The 20,673-nt window shown below is 49.2% G+C and overlaps 1 protein-coding gene across 1 annotated transcript in view; it reads left to right on the forward strand.

Annotated features, from left to right (window-relative positions):
• Window positions 1–20,673, forward strand: part of CLCN1 (chloride voltage-gated channel 1) — a 490,813-nt gene that overhangs the window by 294,388 nt on the left and 175,752 nt on the right. Inside the window, exons 8-9 of the mRNA XM_078654208.1 lie at window positions 8,337–8,462; window positions 10,580–10,664. Coding sequence (XP_078510334.1) covers window positions 8,337–8,462; window positions 10,580–10,664 — 211 coding nt within the window. The remainder of the gene's footprint in view (window positions 1–8,336; window positions 8,463–10,579; window positions 10,665–20,673) is intronic.

Here is a 20,673-nt window from a genome sequence, read left to right on the forward strand (position 1 = left end):
AATCGAATAAAGCTTTTTTGATTTGATTTGATTTGAGTGTAATAATTCCAGCAGCCCATCTGGCCTAGAAGGGAACAGGTAGCCTTACAATAGTGAAAAACGACTTTGGCAGTAATTCACTATTAGAACATGCCACACACATCAGGGCATGTTCTACCTTACACTTACAATGCACCCTGCCCTCTGGCCTACCATAGGGGTGACTAATATGAAGGTTAAGGGAAGGTTCAGGGGCTGGCAAGTGTGTGCACTTGCCCAGCTAGCATGACAGTACCAGACTGCACGCAGGTTCTGCAATGGCAGACCCTAGACACATTTTAAGGCTGCTTCTGTGGGTGGCGCAACCAGCGCTGCAGGCCCACTAGCAGTATTGGCATTCACAAGCCCTGGCACTCCTGGTGCACTTTACTAGGGACTAACAGTAAATCCAATGAACCAATCATGGACATCAATCACATGTACACTTTACAACAGGGAGAGCATATGCACTTTAGCACTGGTCAGCAGTGGCAAAGTGCCCAGAGTCTTTAAACCAACAAAAACAGGTCAGAGAGAGTATTGGAGGAAGGCAAAAAGTTTAGGGATGACCCTGCCAAGAGGCCCAGGTCCAACAGTGTTTTAATATGGGTTATGTACATTTCACAACTTCTGTCTGACTAGTAAGCTATTGGGAAAAATGATACTTTCTAATATACCTGCTTGAAAAATAAAAACATAGGGGCTTATTTACAATGCCGTGCAGCACTTTCACGCCGCCGGAGTGGCACTTTTATGACGCTCCGGGGGCGCAGGGTGCCGCCCATATTTACAAGGTCACGCAGAGCCACCCTGCGTGGCTGTACTTGGCCTTGTAAATATGAAGTAAGGCTCTATGTGGAAGGGGTTTTTCTGTGGGTGTTGCTGTAGTTGTTCCAACGCCAACACCCATGATTTTTGACATAGCTTACATCTGGAGCTGTGTCAAAACTAACGCCTTCCCAAAGCAGGCGTAACGAGGAGAAATGTTTACACTTCTTGTTTTTTTCTTCTTTCCACATGTGCTCAATTCTGTAGCAAACATAGAATGAGGAAAACGCCTACTTTGATTGCTGTTGTGCCGGACAGTGTGCCTTCCTGCCCCAAAACAATCATGCCAACAACACACCATGGTGCAAGGGTATCTGTGTCGGCGCTTGGCTGCAGTTTGTGCACCGGCACAGGCAGAAAGGACAGGAATGCGGCGTAACTTGCAGCCACAACTCATTCCTGTGCTTTGCTTTTGACGTAGGGCAGCACACCTGAGAGCTCTCCGCCTCACACGCCGTACGACCAAGTGAGAACAGCACACACCTGGAGAGCTCTCCGCCTCACACGCCGTACGACCAAGTGAGAACAGCACACACCTGGAGAGCTCTCCACCTCACACGCCGTACGACCAACAGAGAACAGCACACACCTGGAGAGCTCTCCGCCTCACACGCCGTACGACCAAGTGAGAACAGCACACACCTGGAGAGCTCTTCGCCTCACACGCCGTACGACCAACAGAGAACAGCACACACCTGGAGAGCTCTTCGCCTCACACGCCGTACGACCAACAGAGAACAGCACACACCTGGAGAGCTCTCCACCTCACACGCCGTACGACCAATAGAGAACAGCTCACACCTGGAGAGCTCTCCACCTCACACGCCGTACGACCTATAGAGAACAGCACACACCTGGAGAGCTCTCCACCTCACACGCCGTACGACCAACAGAGAGCAGCACACACCTGGAGAGCTCTACACCTCACACCCCGTACGACCAACAGAGAACAGCACACACCTGGAGATCTCCCCACCTCACACCCTGTACGACCAATAGAGAACAGCACATACCTGCAGAGCTCTCCACCTCACACGCCGTACGACCTATAGAGAACAGCACACACCTGGAGAGCTCTCCGCCTCACACGCCGTACGACCAACAGAGAACAGCACATACCTGGAGAGCTCTACACCTCACACCCCGTACGACCAACAGAGAACAGCACACACCTGGAGATCTCCCCACCTCACACCCCGTACGACCAATAGAGAACAGCACATACCTGCAGAGCTCTCCACCTCACACGCCGTACGACCTATAGAGAACAGCACACACCTGGAGATCTCCCCACCTCACACGCCGTACGACCAACAGAGAACAGCACACACCTGGAGAGCTCTACACCTCACACCCCGCACGACCAACAAAGAACAGCACACACCTGGAGAGCTCTCCACCTCACACGCCATACGACCAATAGAGAACAGCACACACCTGGAGAGCTCTCCACCTCACACGCCGTACGACCAACAGAGAACAGCACACACCTGGAGAGCTCTCCACCTCACACGCCGTACGACCAACAGAGAACAGCACACACCTGGAGAGCTCCCCACCTCACACGCCGTACGACCAACAGAGAACAGCACACACCTGGAGAGCTCTCCACCTCACACGCCGTACGACCAACAGAGAACAGCACACACCTGGAGAGCTCTCCACCTCACACGCCGTACGACCAACAGAGAACAGCACACACCTGGAGAGCTCTCCACCTCACACGCCGTACGACCTATAGAGAACAGCACACACCTGGAGAGCTCTCCACCTCACACGCCGTACGACCAATAGAGAACAACACACACCTGGAGAGCTCTCCACCTCACACGCCGTACGACCTATAGAGAACAGCACACACCTGGAGAGCTCTCCGCCTCACACGCCGTACGACCAACAGAGAACAGCACACACCTGGAGAGCTCTCCACCTCACACGCCGTACGACCAACAGAGAACAGCACACACCTGGAGAGCTCTCCACCTCACACGCCGTACGACCAATAGAGAACAGCACACACCTGGAGAGCTCTCCACCTCACACGCCGTACGACCAATAGAGAACAGCACACACCTGGAGAGCTCTCCACCTCACACGCCGTACGACCAACAGAGAACAGCACACACCTGGAGAGCTCTCCACCTCACACGCCGTACGACCAACAGAGAACAGCACACACCTGGAGAGCTCTCCACCTCACACGCCGTACGACCAACAGAGAACAGCACACACCTGGAGAGCTCTCAACCTCACACGCCGTACGACCTATAGAGAACAGCACACACCTGGAGAGCTCTCCACCTCACACGCCGTACGACCAATAGAGAACAGCACACACCTGGAGAGCTCTCCACCTCACACGCCGTACGACCTATAGAGAACAGCACACACCTGGAGAGCTCTCCGCCTCACACGCCGTACGACCAACAGAGAACAGCACACACCTGGAGAGCTCTCCACCTCACACGCCGTACGACCAACAGAGAACAGCACACACCTGGAGAGCTCTCCACCTCACACGCCGTACGACCAATAGAGAACAGCACACACCTGGAGAGCTCTCCACCTCACACGCCATACGACCAATAGAGAACAGCACACACCTGGAGAGCTCTCCACCTCACACGCCGTACGACCAACAGAGAACAGCACACACCTGGAGAGCTCTCCACTCACACGCCGTACGACCAACAGAGAACAGCACACACCTGGAGAGCTCTCCACCTCACACGCCGTACGACCTATAGAGAACAGCACACACCTGGAGAGCTCTCCACCTCACACGCCGTACGACCAATAGAGAACAGCACACACCTGGAGAGCTCTCCACCTCACACGCCGTACGACCTATAGAGAACAGCACACACCTGGAGAGCTCTCCGCCTCACACGCCGTACGACCAACAGAGAACAGAACACACCTGGAGAGCTCTCCACCTCACACGCCGTACGACCAACAGAGAACAGCACACACCTGGAGAGCTCTCCACCTCACACGCCGTACGACCAATAGAGAACAGCACACACCTGGAGAGCTCTCCACCTCACACGCCGTACGACCAATAGAGAACAGCACACACCTGGAGAGCTCTCCACCTCACACGCCGTACGACCAACAGAGAACAGCACACAACTGGAGAGCTCTCCACCTCACACGCCGTACGACCAACAGAGAACAGCACACACCTGGAGATTTCCCCACCTCACATGCCGTACGACCAACAGAGAACAGCACACACCTGGAGATCTCCCCACCTCACACCCCGTACGACCAACAGAGAACAGCACACACCTGGAGATCTCCCCACCTTACACGCCGTACGACCAACAGAGAACAGCACACACCTGGAGATCTCCCCACCTCACACCCCGTACGACCAACAGAGAACAGCACACACCTGGAGAGCTCTCCACCTCACACGCCGTACGACCAACAGAGAACAGCACACACCTGGAGAGCTCTCCACCTCACATGCCGGACCACCAACAGAGAACAGCACACACCTGGAGAGCTCTCCACCTCACACGCCGTACGACCAACAGAGAACAGCACACACCTGGAGAGCTCTCCACCTCACACGCCGGACCACCAACAGAGAACAGCACACACCTGGAGAGCTCTTCACCTCACACGCCGTACGACCAACAGAGAACAGCACACACCTGGAGAGCTCTCCTTCTCACTCGCCGTACTTCCAGTATAGAACAGCTCACACCTGGAGAGCTCTCTATCGCACACACTGCACCACCAATAGAGTAAAGCACACCTGGAGAGCTCCCCAAGTTACATGCCGGAAGACCAACAGAGAACAGCACACACCTGCAGAGCTCTCCACCTCACACGCCGTACGACCAACAGAGAATAGCACACACCTGGAGATCTCCCCACCTCACACCCCGTACGACCAACAGAGAACAGCACACACCTGGAGAGCTCTCCACCTCACACGCCGTACGACCAACAGAGAACAGCACACACCTGGAGAGCTCTCCACCTCACACGCCGGACCACCAACAGAGAACAGCACACACCTGGAGAGCTCTCCACCTCACACGCCGTACGACCAACAGAGAACAGCACACACCTGGAGAGCTCTCCACCTCACACGCCGGACCACCAACAGAGAACAGCACACACCTGGAGACCTCTCCACCTCACACGCCGTACGACCAACAGAGAACAGCACACACCTGGAGAGCTCTCCTTCTCACTCGCCGTACTTCCAGTATAGAACAGCTCACACCTGGAGAGCTCTCTATCGCACACACTGCACCACCAATAGAGTAAAGCACACCTGGAGAGCTCCCCAAGTTACATGCCGGAAGACCAACAGAGAACAGCACACACCTGCAGAGCTCTCCACCTCACACGCCGTACGACCAACAGAGAATAGCACACACCTGGAGAGCTCTCCACCTCACACGCCGTACGACCAACAGAGAACAGCACACACCTGGAGAGCTCTCCACCTCACACGCCGTACGACCAACAGAGAACAGCACACACCTGGAGAGCTCTCCTCCTCACACGCCGTACGACCTATAGAGAACAGCACACACCTGGAGAGCTCTCCACCTCACACGCCGTACGACCAATAGAGAACAGCACACACCTGGAGAGCTCTCCACCTCACACGCCGTACGACCTATAGAGAACAGCACACACCTGGAGAGCTCTCCACCTCACACGCCGTACGACCAACAGAGAACAGCACACACCTGGAGAGCTCTCCACCTCACACGCCGTACGACCAACAGAGAACAGCACACACCTGGAGAGCTCTCCACCTCACACGCCGTACGACCAACAGAGAACAGCACACACCTGGAGAGCTCTCCACCTCACATGCCGTACGACCTATAGAGAACAGCACACACCTGGAGAGCTCTCCACCTCACACGCCGTACGACCAATAGAGAACAGCACACACCTGGAGAGCTCTCCACCTCACACGCCGTACGACCTATAGAGAACAGCACACACCTGGAGAGCTCTCCGCCCCACACGCCGTACGACCTATAGAGAACAGCACACACCTGGAGAGCTCTCCACCTCACACGCCGTACGACCAACAGAGAACAGCACACACCTGGAGAGCTCTCCACCTCACACGCCGTACGACCAATAGAGAACAGCACACACCTGGAGAGCTCTCCACCTCACACGCCGTACGACCAACAGAGAACAGCACACACCTGGAGATCTCCCCACCTCACATGCCGTACGACCAACAGAGAACAGCACACACCTGGAGATCTCCCCACCTCACACCCCGTACGACCAACAGAGAACAGCACACACCTGGAGATCTCCCCACCACACACGCCGTACGACCAACAGAGAACAGCACACACCTGGAGATCTCCCCACCTCACACCCCGTACGACTAACAGAGAACAGCACACACCTGGAGAGCTCTCCACCTCACACGCCGTACGACCAACAGAGAACAGCACACACCTGGAGAGCTCTCCACCTCACACGCCGGACCACCAACAGAGAACAGCACACACCTGGAGAGCTCTCCACCTCACACGCCGTACGACCAACAGAGAACAGCACACACCTGGAGAGCTCTCCACCTCACACGCCGGACCACCAACAGAGAACAGCACACACCTGGAGAGCTCTCCACCTCACACGCCGTACGACCAATAGAGAACAGCACACACCTGGAGAGCTCTCCACCTCACACGCCGTACGACCAACAGTGAACAGCACACACCTGGAGATCTCCCCACCTCACATGCCGTACGACCAACAGAGAACAGCACACACCTGGAGATCTCCCCACCTCACACCCCGTACGACCAACAGAGAACAGCACACACCTGGAGATCTCCCCACCTCACACGCCGTACGACCAACAGAGAACAGCACACACCTGGAGATCTCCCCACCTCACACCCCGTACGACCAACAGAGAACAGCACACACCTGGAGAGCTCTCCACCTCACACGCCGTACGACCAACAGAGAACAGCACACACCTGGAGAGCTCTCCACCTCACACGCCGGACCACCAACAGAGAACAGCACACACCTGGAGAGCTCTCCACCTCACACGCCGTACGACCAACAGAGAACAGCACACACCTGGAGAGCTCTCCACCTCACACGCCGGACCACCAACAGAGAACAGCACACACCTGGAGAGCTCTCCACCTCACACGCCGTACGACCAACAGAGAACAGCACACACCTGGAGAGCTCTCCTTCTCACTCGCCGTACTTCCAGTATAGAACAGCTCACACCTGGAGAGCTCTCTATCGCACACACTGCACCACCAATAGAGTAGAGCACACCTGGAGAGCTCCCCAAGTTACATGCCGGAAGACCAACAGAGAACAGCACACACCTGCAGAGCTCTCCACCTCACACGCCGTACGACCAACAGAGAATAGCACACACCTGGAGAGCTCTCCACCTCACACGCCGTACGACCTATAGAGAACAGCACACACCTGGAGAGCTCTCCACCTCACACGCCGAATGACCGATAGAGAACAGCACACACCTGTAGAGTTCTCCATCTCACACACCGTACCACCTATAGAGAGCAGCGCACACCTGGAGAGCTCTCCACCTCACATGCCGTACCACCAATAGAGAACAGCACACACCTGTAGAGTTCTCCATCTCACACACCGTACGACCAACAGAGAACAGCAAACACCTGGAGAGCTCTCCACCTCACACGCCGGACCACCAACAGAGAACAGCACACACCTGGAGAGCTCTCCACCTCACACGCCGTACGACCAACAGAGAATAGCACACACCTGGAGAGCTCTCCACCTCACACGCCGTACGACCAACAGAGAACAGCACACACCTGGAGAGCTCTCCACCTCACACGCCGTACAACCTATAGAGAACAGCACACACCTGTAGAGTTCTCCATCTCACACACCGTACCACCTATAGAGAGCAGTGCGCACCAGCAGAGCTCTCCATCTCACATAATGAATCCCTACTCCATTGTCTTGTGGAAATACGTTTATCTCACACACTACCCTACCAATGTGACCCAAAGAAACCTTGTGTTATCTTTCATTTCACATCCTGCTCCATCTATCCCAAGAGGGAGCTCCGTCTCACACACCGAAGCAGTCACCACTGCATGCAGCGGGGCAGCGACCTCCATCTCACACGCCTCTCCACCAGGATAGCCACAGACACCTAAAGCATCCTCCCTCTCATGCTCTGCTTCAACCCGGTCGACCACCTTGGGTCGCGCCTCCTCTTCCCGGGTCAGATCTGTATTCACTTCCTAGGATAACTCTCCCAGGAGGTTCTGCACACCACACACCTGCCAAACCTTCACCACTAAAGCCAAGTAATTTTAAGACCACCACATTAGGAGGCAATGTGTAGTACTCACACTTTGTTCAACCACTGGAAAGAGGGTGGGTTGCATAGGTTGGGCAGGAGACGCACAGCACAATGTTTCACTAACGCCTTCCTTCGAACCCATCTATCCCTGTAGGAGTCTTATTCAGCATCGAGGTCACAAGCACCTACTTCGCAGTGAGGAACTACTGGCGCGGCTTCTTTGCGGCCACCTTCAGTGCCTTCATCTTCCGGGTGCTGGCGGTCTGGAACAAGGATGCAGGTTGGTGTCCATGTGGAGATATGATGGGGAGCAATGGACGTAGGGGGCGTGATGAGGCAGAATGGCTGCCCAATGTGGGATTGGACTGTGGTTAGGTTGAACAGGGGTGGCGGGATATGTTATAACCCTACATCCATGTCATCTAGCGTAGATACTTTCTGAAATGTAGGATCCTCCCAGTCACAGCAGGTCAAGCAAAGACAACAATATGAAGGTTGCTGTGTCTTAGAGACCCCTCTCCCACTGCCACACAATGGAGTGGCCGAGTCATAACAGTGGCTGACACTTGTAACAAGGTTTACTGGCAGAGTTTTGAGTAAGTGAGCCTCAGACCAGGTACCATTCCTGTTTCGGGTATTCTGCTCATGCACAGAACTATGCACAGGAAACCAGGACCTCAGTGAATTGTGGTGTACCAAAAAAACTCAGCTCAGTACCCAGAACCCCTATCCGACTAGCATCAGCATCTCATTAGCTCTCCGTACTACAGTGAAGCTGCCACTGATTAGACAACACAGAACATGGTGGGAATCAAGAACACTCTTTCGTTTTTATTCTCATACCAGTCCACAACGTGAGTAATCAGAGACACAGAAAAGTTTAAAATGTTTATTTTTAATTACGTGCTCTAAGATGCAGTATTTTGGCAAACATAAGCGGGCATATTATTAGAAATAAAACAATATGCATTGTTACAATTCCATAAAACACAAAGGGAGAAATCATGTTACAATGATAGTGGAAACAGGTCATTTAGCGCCTTGTGTACCACCCTCCCCTAGCTAGGAGCTAGGTTTTATAATAACAGAAGGTTTCTTAGGCTTAAATGGGGAACCCCACACCTCCAAGATCAGCAGAGGTGAATCATATCTCAGGATCAGCAAAGCTCTCTGTCACTGGAAAGGTTTTTTCTCCAAGTACCTGAATTATGCATGCAGTGCAATATTAAAGGCACTCGAATTTCAGTTAGCTGCAGCTGTGTGACCATGGTGATGACCAATATTGAACTGATGACCGAGAATAATGGCTGGAGACACTATTGAGTGCTTTAGTGACCCACATCTGACACTCAGCAGGCGATCAAAAAGTGATAACTGGAGACTACATAATGTGTTATAACCACTGCACGACCAATAGTTAGCTGAAGACCAAGAAGCGTTGGCTGAAGACACTATAGTGTGTTATAACAACCCCATGATCAACACTCAAGTGATGACCAAGAAGTGATGGCTGGAAATTCTATATGTTATAGCGGCTCCATAAACGACACTCAGGGAATGAAAGAAGCAATAGCTGAAAACACTACAGTGAGATAGAGTGACTACACGACTGAAACTCGACTGATGACCAAGAAACGATAACTGGAGTGGAGACACTGTCGTCTTTGATAATAACTCCACAAAATACACTCAACCGATGACCAAGAACCGATGGCTGGAGACACTATTGTGTGTTGTAGAGACACCACAACCGACACTCGACTGATTACCAAGACGCTATGGTTGGAGATACTATAGCGTGTGTGAGGGATTCCAGTGCTAGGACTCAAAGGGCGGCATAAAGGTGCCATTAGAAGTCCTGTAGTAAGTCCAGGGGTTTCATCTCTGCATTAAGGTAAGAGGTGATAGCGGGTAAGCTGTGTGTGGGATAGTGACTCGACCCCTTACTATCACCAGAAGATACAATGCTGTATCCAGGAGCCTCATTACATGTCCATCCGCTTCCGGACACTGCCCGTCTCTAGCTGTAAGTGACCGGCCGCTTCACTAATGTTCTCCTCAGCCCTTGCTCTCCTGCACTGTCCATACTCTCTCTGTCTTTTAGCCTCATTCCTCAGCTCCACCGCTGCTCTCCCTAACCCTGCCCCTCCTTTCTACTAACACTGCCCTACTCTCCACAGCTCTGACTCTTCTCTCTGTGTTCTTCTTTTTCATGTGCATCTCACAGCATCTTTCTTTCCACAGTCAAAACCACTGCTCTTCCTCTCCCATCGCGGTCTGTCTCTCTATCGCTTCCCCTCTCCCCCAATTCTGTCTCCCTCCTTACCCTCTCCCTCCATCCACTCCTCTCTGTCCCTCCTTCCCCTTTCTTATCACCACATCTCTCTCTCTCCACAGTCACCATAACTGCCCTCTTCAGAACCAACTTCCGCATGGAGTTCCCCTTTGACCTGCAGGAGCTGCCGGCCTTCGCCGTCATTGGGTAAGTGCTGGAGGGTGTGGGCATTCGTAGGTCTTGGGAGGGATGGCCGGGGAAGGGTATATACTCAAAATGTGCTCCAATGTACTCATGATAGACATGTTAAACATATATGTGAGGGCTTAAGATCCGATGTCACTTCTTCTGATGTCACTTCATGTGATGTCACGTGCTGTGATGTCAGGCGCAGTGATGTCAGGTGCCACGATGTCACACACTGTGATGTCACAGGCTGTGATGTCACTTGCATTCTGATTAACTAGGAAAGTCCACCATTTCTTATTTTAGGGCTTGTGCCTGCCCCTCATCCTTCCACTCCTCAGCTCTCCTCATCCTTCTGCTCATCATCACTCCTCATCCCTCCACTCTTTGTCACTCATCATCCTTCAGCTCATCATTTCTCCTCAACCTTCCACTCATCACCTCTCCACAACCTTCCACTCATCACCTCTCCTCAACCTTATGCTCATCATCACTCCTCATCCTTCGGCTCATAATCACTCCTCAACCTTCCGCTCGTCATCACTCCTGAACCTTCTGCTCACCCTCTGCAGATGAGGCAGGTCCTTCCTCTAGAACAGCGGTTCTTAACCTTTTGACTTCAGTGGACCCCACTGAATCATTATTGGAAGCCTGGAACTCCCAGCGTAAGGAATGTCTATGATTTGAACCACAAACACTGCATAGAAATTGAAAAACAAGTATACACCAAACAAATGATCAAATATTGAAATATTTTGTTTAATTCACAATCAAATAAGGAAAACGTTTTTTACATTTTCAATTTGCTTCTTTATTTGTATGTATTTTAATAGTTTTAATGGATTAATGTTGGTATTGTTTAATATTGTAAAACAGTCACGGACCTCCTGAGTAGACCTCGTAGTCCAGAGGGGTCCTTAGACCATGGGTTTGAATCACTGCCCTAGGGGAAGGTTTGTCAGCCGAGAGGAAGGAGCCCACTTCATGCCATGTTTGGGAGATAATCCCGGGTTACCAAAGAGACATCATGTGAGGAGCCTAATCTGGCAAAACACCAGTAACTGCGGGACCTCGAGTTCAAAGAGGTGAGACTCCGGACAGATGTTGGGATGGTGATGCCACCAGAGCCAGACTGATGAAGAGTCAGAGGCACATCTGTCACTTCTGAATCAGGAGCCCCCGGGATGAGAAGCTGGTTTCAAGTCACGGGGAATGCGGCAGACGTGATAATCGTGGTTCTTGGCAGAGAGTCTATTTGGGGATTTTGGTCTCACCCCCTGAAGTCATGGAATCCAGCTTCAGTGGTTCTGAATGATCAACCACACTTGGACCAACACAGCAGAAGGGATCTCAAATTGTGGTTGGATCAGGGGAATCTGAGGTCTGGGCCAGCTACGAAGGTGATGATGATGGGCGGCTGAGGCGATGGTTAGGGAGCTAAGATGGACTCAGTACGTCTACAGGACAAGTGGTCTCCCAAGGTCAGTGCTTGTTCCTGCTACTGCTAGGAACCGGAAGCAGTTAGTTTACTGTTGTTAGGTCTTACACCTGAGGTTTAGAATGCTCCAGGTGTTATAAAAACAGACAACATAACCACAAAGTAATATCTAAACAGAAGGGGGCACTTGCACCAAGATTTTGGCTATTTGTACAGTCAAGATTTGGCCTAGGGTGAAGCATTATCTTCTGCCCTCATCTGCCGCTCACATAAAGGGTTCGAGAACACTGTAGCTGGCAAGCTTAGCAAGGTATTTCCCTCATCTCTGAATTATCACTTGAATCCTCATATTTCCAGAAAGATTGGCTTGAAATGGAGCTTCCTGCAGATAGATCTCTTGGCCAGGAAGGAAATGTCCATCTGTCCAATGCTTGTTTCAAGGTCCAGGGAAGAGGGAGCTTGGGTGACTGACACGTTGACTTGTCTTTATCCAGCCGGGCTTCTTTTTGCCTTTCCTCCTTTTCATCTAACCCTGAAGGTTCTACTGAAGATCAGGATTGGGAGCACGCGAGCGATAATGATAATGATTACTGCTGTTTGTCCTCACTTGTCCTGGTTTCCTCTTCTTCATCCGGTGGAGAGGGGCTCAGAGGGGGTTCTCCCAGTAGTATCTTCTCCTCTGTCATTGCCATCAGTGAATTAGGAATCTCTTTCTTGTCCATGTTGAAGGTTTTGGTCGATGAGAGGACAGGCTTTCAGAAGAAACGTCAACGGGATTGTCCGATACTAATCGAGTCCTCAAGGAAACCTGCAGCTTCGACGGCGTAGTCTCACCGCTGGTCAGGAAGGGTTTGGTTCAGGATTGCCAGTGTCCACCCTAAGGTCGCAAAGGGCAACAATCAAAGCATTTTAGGAGTGCTGGAATTAATCGTTCTCCTAGAACCTTGTTTTTTATTTCTCTTTCACCCAATGGTTAAGATTTAAGTTTCAAATTGGGATATTTTGTTGGTTTAGGATGCCCTTTTGGATTCTGGTCCAGTTCAGTTCTTAAGTTGGAGAGTTTTCTTCCTGCTGGTGGTCACCAGGAGATGAGGGGATCTGGCTTTTTTCTTTGCAGATCTCCTTTCTTGAGGCTCTTTCCAGATAGGCATGTCTCCCTCTGTTCCGAGGGTGAAATCGTCTTCTCGTCTGGAAAAAGAAGTCCTTGTGCCTGAATTTGTGCAAAATCCCTCTTCTCAAAAATGGCTTTATTTTGGCTGTCTACGCCTGATATTGCCTCTTCTTCAATAGAAGACAATGTGTGGTAAATAAATAATTAATTACCGGTACTATTTTTCTATGCATTAACTAAAACAGATAGCTCAATAAATAAGAGGCAGGATCCGTGATATCTGAGTCAGAATGGGCTTTAATCAGATGGCTCGAGCCAATGGACCATCGGGTTCCATCACCTGCAAAGGTTCAGGAAGGGACAGACACAGGACAAAGGGAAGTAAAGCCTAATGTCATATTAACATCATACAGTATATATAGGAAAACAGTATAATTGCATTGCATACAGTAGGCGTAACAAGTGACAAACGTAAGATAAGAACATATGGGCGTACAAAGAAGGCGTGCACAGGGCGTGCACGGAGACATGTGATGTAAACGTCACAGAAGTGTCATGAATGGGTGGATACATGGAGGGGGCTACCTGGGCAGCTGGAACCTTTAACCTACTGGTGCGCGCAAACGGGCCATGACGTGTAACTGGGGAGAGCTGGGGGCTCTGACTTCTGCACTAGAAGAGGAGACTAAAGTCTGGGATGTCAGGACGACATGTACCTATAGCATATCTGGTATCTTGTGTTTGGAGTACATGTTGATAGAATCTAAAAGTTATCAGGGCAAAGGCTACTTGACACTAAGGCTGGTGCATGCAGATATTCTACATGTATTGCGTGTGCTATGAAGCTTCTATGAATACTAATTCAGTAATTCTCTTGCATGAAGACAGAAAGACTAGACTATAGCTGAAGATGTTGATGCGGTTCGTTAGCTTAGGAATGTGAAGCCGGGGAGCTGAACTGATAACTAGAGGCATAACATATTCTTGGCAGACAGGCAGGCAGGCCAGGCCGGGCACCACGCTGCTTGGCAAGAAGTAAGTAATACTTTCCATCCCCAGGCAGATATTATACTCCAGAGCCAACCATGTCCAGGTGCCTGGATTCTGGTGTAACTGATGGGCTATTTTATGAAGTCTGGTTATAGCTGAATAAACAGACGGTGCGTTATTAGGAATGAAAATGCAACAACTAGATCCGATGACTCTACAAGCTCCGCCCCTATCGGCCAGTATGACGTCAAGAACAAGGCGGTTTTGAAGGACAACAAATCTCATAGCAGATTGTTCCTCGGTTAAGTTACCTAGAGCGGAAGTAGTCTCATTCACTACTGCTTCAAGGGTTCTGGTTAGCCTACGTATTAGCTTACTATTCTGGACAGGACCTATGAAGAAGAAGAAACCTTTATTGAAGTCTGTATACTGTTCTAATGCAGTTTCAGTTTGATCGACAATTGGGGACTCGATCTCCCTTCTATGTCTGACGTGTACTAGATGTGTGTTTCTGTGATAATCGGATGGGGCTAGGAAAACTGGTGGCAGTAGGAAGGCAATGTAACATGTTCCATCCCAATCTAGGGGCAGACGTACATATGCGGTCTGACCACATACAAAATACGAATCACTATACTCGACCACAGTATTACAATCACTGTGTCCTAGATGTATTGAACCTTGAAATTCGAGGAATAATTACCTAGATCATATACTTCATTTTCTAGATCTAACCCTGTTCTGTGGGAAAGACCTTCCTTGTCTGGGAAACATGTTCTATTCAGAAGGGACTTATCGTCTGAGGATGATGTTAACGTAAACCATGCTCCACACGAACCATTGTGTGAAAACGGATAGGGAAAAAGTGGCAGAACTCCCTTCGGTGTCTGGAAAGGGGGGAGTCGACCACACACCCAACAATTAGTGGCATTGCTAGTCTGGTGTGAATAGTGTAACATTCGGATAAAAGTATTGTTGCGCATGGCAAGTCTGTAGGATAACTCGTGAGGGGGTAGTTCACTAAAAGTGTGCTCTACTGTATCATTAGAGGAAAGATGTACATGTGAATCAATAGGAGGAAAAAATACATGTAAAACATAACTTGTGCATGTAACCGTAAGACTCAGAAATAACATAAATAATAAAGTGACTATACATCTGCTGCGCAGATTTTTACAGTAACGTAATTTCTTGGAGTTTCGACTAACTCTCTCACTATGGGGGTCTATCTCATACATGTCAGGAACCTGTCTAACCGCTTCACCCGAGAGGGACTTAAACAATTAAACTGTCTGACTTACTAGACCGGAGCTTAAGTTTATACTCCTGCTGCGGAGTTTTCTCTAACAGGGGGAGTTTAGAGTCAGTATCTGGGCAGTCCTTGAGAAAAGTCTTTGGACGGAGTCCATGAAAACGTCGAATATTGCTGGAGTGGAGCCATCCCTTGCGGCCCTCCACTTTTACGGCGGTCCTTGTGGTCATCAGAACTAGTTTCGGCTCTTTCCAGCGGGGCTCCAGCGGACTTGAACGATCAAAGTTCCTTACAAGTACGAAGTCGCCTGGTATGACCTCGTGCGGTTTCACTTGAGTGTTGTCTGGAAAGGCAGCCGCAATCTGTGAACGACAAGAGAGTAGTGCAGACATCAAGGAAGCTAGGTAATCTGTCAGCATATTACTGTCTACATCGGTAATTTTACGTGGCATCGGTGTACCCCACATGTTTGGGGGACGACCGAAAACAACCTCAAAAGGTGACAGACCTGAACGGGAGTGAGCGACCATTCTCATGTAAAAAAGGGCGACTGGCAGAGCTACCATCCAATCTACGCCTTTCTCGGCACAGACCTTTGCAATGCGGATTTTCAGAGTCTGATTGTGTCTCTCGACGAGGCCAGCTGCCTCGGGGTGTCGCACGCAATGGAACTTCCACTGGTACCCTAACAGAAGAGATACTTGTTTCATGAGTTCGGATGAGAATGGCTGGCCGTTGTCTGAATACACGACCCTGGGTAAACCATAGCGAGGGAAATACTCACGAACCAACTGCCTGGCAGTGGTCGCGGCAGTGTAATCTGGGACTGGATATGCTTCTGTCCATCTGGACAAAGCGCATACAACTACGAGGACATACTTGAAACCTCGACATCGGTCCATCTGAATATAATCCATCTGGAGGACTTCAAAAGGGTGGTCAGGAGATTGGAATCCACCTTGTTCCACCGGAACACCTTTACCTGGATTGAACTGACAACAGATCATGCAGGTACGCACTTTCTGCTTTGCTGCTGCTCGTAAATGCTTGTTAAACCAAATATTCTGGATGCTGTCTAACATGGCTTTTTCTCCTAAATGTGCTGGACTATGTGCAGTGTTAATAATGATTTGAACCATAGAGTCGGGGAGAAACCATGTGGCTTTTCCCTTTGTCAACCATCCTTGATCTGTCTGGACCCCTCCTTGTTCAGACCATTTCTTGATTTCGTCGGGAGTAGCATGTGTCTGTATGTCTAGTACGTCTTGTGTAGGGTCCTTCACTGTCATACAAGTAGTCTGATCTGGAATATCTATCTTTGTCGTGTTAACTGGAATGTCTGGAGTCTGAGCTGTAAGCTTGGCTGTTCGATCTGCTAGATCGTTACCTTGGGAAATGGTGTCAGTAGCTTTCGTATGTGCTTTGCACTTCATAATGGCAATGGCTTTCGGTAAATGTATTGCTTCTAACAGAGCTTGAATGAGGGGGCCATGCTGAATCTTGGCTCCATGAGAGGTCATGAAACCTCTTTCTTGCCAGAGTACTCCAAAGTCGTGAACGACTCCGAATGCATAACGTGAATCTGTATATATGTTTACTTTCAGGTTCTTGGCTCGTATGCAGGGTTGGGTCAGAGCAATGAGCTCTGCTGCTTGAGCAGACAGGGTGTCAATACGATGTGTTTCTATAACTTTAGTTTCAGTAGTTACTGCATACGCGGCTACTAACTCTCCTGTACTTGTTCTCATACATGAACCATCCACATAAAGTGTCAGGTCTGGATCAGGTAATGCAATGTCTGTCAAGTCTTGTCTTGGCTTTGTCATGGTGTTAATAACTTCCACACAGTCATGTGTGGCAGGATTCAATGTAATCGAGGGTAACAGTGTAGCAGGATTTAAAATGTTGCAGCGTCTGATTTCTATGTGTGGCTGAAACAGTGTCAGTTCATATCCTGTTAAACGTGCAATTGTCAAGTGCTGAGTCTGTGTTCGATTTAAAAGAACTTCCACGGAGTGTGGAACTTGTACTGTCAGGGAATGTCCTAACACTATGGAATCACTTTGTCTGATAGCTAGAGCTGTGGCTGCAACTGACTTGAGGCACGCAGGCAGAGCCTGGGCCACTGGATCTAATGTGCTAGAAAAATAAGCACAAGGCTTGTGTTGTCCTGCTTGATCTTGCGTGAGAACAGACAATGCTGTACCATCGCGTTCAGTAACAAAAAGTGTAAAAGGCTTACTGTAGTTTGGTGTCGCTAACACCGGTGCATTACATAAAGCTTTCTTTAACTCATTGAAAACAAGTGTATGTTCCTGGGTCCAAGGGAGGACAGTTGATGTCGCTGCCTCCTGTGTCGTTAACTGTATCAGTGGTTTGGCTAGATATGCATACTGAGGAATCCATTGTCTGCAATAAGAAGTGAGGCCGATAAAAGCTCGTACCTCCTTCTGTGTCTTGGGCTGTGGAAGATGTGCTATTAACTGGATACGGTCTGGTGTCAACTGCCTACCCCTCTTGGACAGCAAGTGTCCAAGGTATACCACTTGCTGGACACAGAATTGTAGTTTCGAAGGGGACACCTTGTGCCCCATCTCGGCCAGAAAATACAAGACTGTAAGTGACGCACGCTCGCAGTCACATTCAGAACGGGCTGTGATCAGTAGATCATCGACATACTGGAGCAGGGCAGTGTCAGTTGGCATGTGAATACTGTCTAGTTGTCTCTTAAGTGCTTGACTGTAAATACTAGGACTTTCTGTAAAACCTTGAGGAGCTCGTGTGAATTTATAGCTTCTTCCATTTAAACAGAAACCGAAAAGAAACTGGCTGTCTGGATGAATGGGAACACTAAAGAATGCGTTCTTGAGATCAATAACTGTAAAGAACGTAGCTTCAGAATCAATGGCAGTCAATAGATAAGAGATATCTGGAACCACTGGGTACTGGGGTATGATACATTTATTAAGCTCTCGGAGATCAATCACTAAACGATATACTGGAGGTGCATTTGGATCAGTACGTTTTAGAATCGGAATGATAGGAGAATTACATACATTGGAGTCAGTTTCTACAACCACTCCTTGAGCAATGAGCTCGTCAATAATTTTCGATAAGGCTGCTACAGCCTCAGGTGGCAATTTGTACTGTCGGATTCGTGGTAATACAACACCTTGTTTCAGAGTGACACGATATGGTGTAATGTGCATACAACCTACATCAGTTGGACCTTGCGCCCATAAATGCTGTGGTACATTCAGTAATCTTGGATCAAAATCTCGTAATACATAATGACCTTTAAAATCACGTAAAAACAATCTCACTCCTTCCGGAGAACAGCATATCACTGCTCCTAATTCTTTCAATGTTTTAATACCAAGTAAGTTTTCAGGACAGGATTTCGTAAGTAACAAGTCTGTAGTTCGGGACAATGGACCAACTTCTAGGGAAACTGGTTTCGATATTTCATTAACAATAGGCTTTCCTGAAAATCCCAGGGAAACATTTCTTGAGCCTGAGAGTGGAGCCCCTGGAACCTCGTCATGACTGATGGTAGTCCTACTTGCCCCTGTATCAATCAGAAACTTTCTGTCTTTCCCTAATACTTGACTGTGTACATAGGGACCCTCTTGATCTACAGGAATCTCGATGAGAGGCAAGCCAACCTCCCTCTCTAGGCTATTTCATGAATACTGTTGATATTCTGGATAATCTGACTGTGCGTACTGGTACATCTGCTGTGTAACGTGTTGTGTGGCAGCTATAGGCTGCGGTACTGTAACTGTCTGTTGTGCATTCTGCGGTGGTTGCTGCGAATTCTGCGGAACATGTTCTTGTCTAGGAGGACGTGGTCTCTCTTTCGTCTTACCTGTAGCTATGTTGTGTTTCAGAACTGCACATTCGTTTATATAATGACCTGGCTGTTTACAGTAATTGCATGTCCCTTTAACGGGAGCTGCAGAATGACTAGTCTGATTCGTACCCCTCTTCTGACTGTCTTGTGGAACAGACTGTGCAACTAGTACTTTCATTTTCGTGTCTTTCATACGTCTCCTTTCGTGTTCTTGCTCTTCCCTGATTCTGTTCTGGTGGTACTGTAGCATCTGGAGCATTTGGGACGGGGTATTAGCTTGCCAAGTACTTTCGACTTTCAATACTCTATTTTTAACTTGTGGTAAGGAATTCTCAACTAGTTTGGTAACAAAAAGATGTGGATACGACTCACTACTTGTTTTCAGACCGCTATTAATAATGAAACATTTCTCAAATCTGGAATAAAAATCACTAGTGTCTTCGTCTTGTTTCTGTTTACAGGCCGAGATGGCATCCCAATCTTCCTTTTTCGTGGCTAGTAATCTTGGCAAGACTTGTATTAACAGTTCGGGCAATTCTTTGGCTTTATCCCCAAGACCAGTACCTGGGACTCGTGTGTTATCTTCGTTCTCTAACGCGGTCCAGTCTATCTTTTTCTCTCCCACCTCCCATTCTTTTTCTTTCCGTTTTTCATATATGCCCGCAGGCAACAGGACCTTTAACATTTTGATGATATCAGGATACATGTATTCTCCCATACGGAGCATGTCTTTTAATTCTCGGTGGAACCCTGCTGGATCCTTATCGTGACAGGGTATTAACTTTTTCATTTCTAGTAGTTCTATTTTCGTTATAGGGGTGTAAACAAATACTCGTTCGAGAGTACCCCCCGCTCCCTTAACTGGATGTACTTCTCATAATGGATTCTGTCTGTCTATGTAGAATGGGGGTGAAACAGGAACAAAATGTGGAGTCAGGAACGTTCTATATTTGTGGCGCTGTTCTAAAATGACACTAATTAGATCGGTACCTAGACCTTTCCATCTGTTTAGTAGTAACTCGTTCAATACATTATATAAGGGACCTGGATCAGAATGCTGACTCTCGTACAGTGTGATGAGGTGCTGGACCATGTACATACCCACCAGTCGTTGCTCGGCTGGGGGCAGTTTCAGAAACATTTGAGCCACTACTTCGTCTGGAAACGTGGCAGAATCACTAACCCATCGGACTGCTGATTGGGCTAGTTCTTGTTCATGCATGGTACTAAGCTCACTGTAACCTATTCGTAATTTCAGAACTTTATCGGTAGCCTGGAATACTTGTTCAAGAGAACACTGTTCTGGTACGGGAAGAGGAAAAGCTTTCTTGTAATCTAGGCGTGAATGTCTATCAGAAAGTCTCGTTCTACCTACATACGCTATTC

This window comes from Lissotriton helveticus, chromosome 7, assembly GCF_964261635.1.
Source record: "Lissotriton helveticus chromosome 7, aLisHel1.1, whole genome shotgun sequence".
NCBI classification, from domain to species: domain Eukaryota; kingdom Metazoa; phylum Chordata; class Amphibia; order Caudata; family Salamandridae; genus Lissotriton; species Lissotriton helveticus.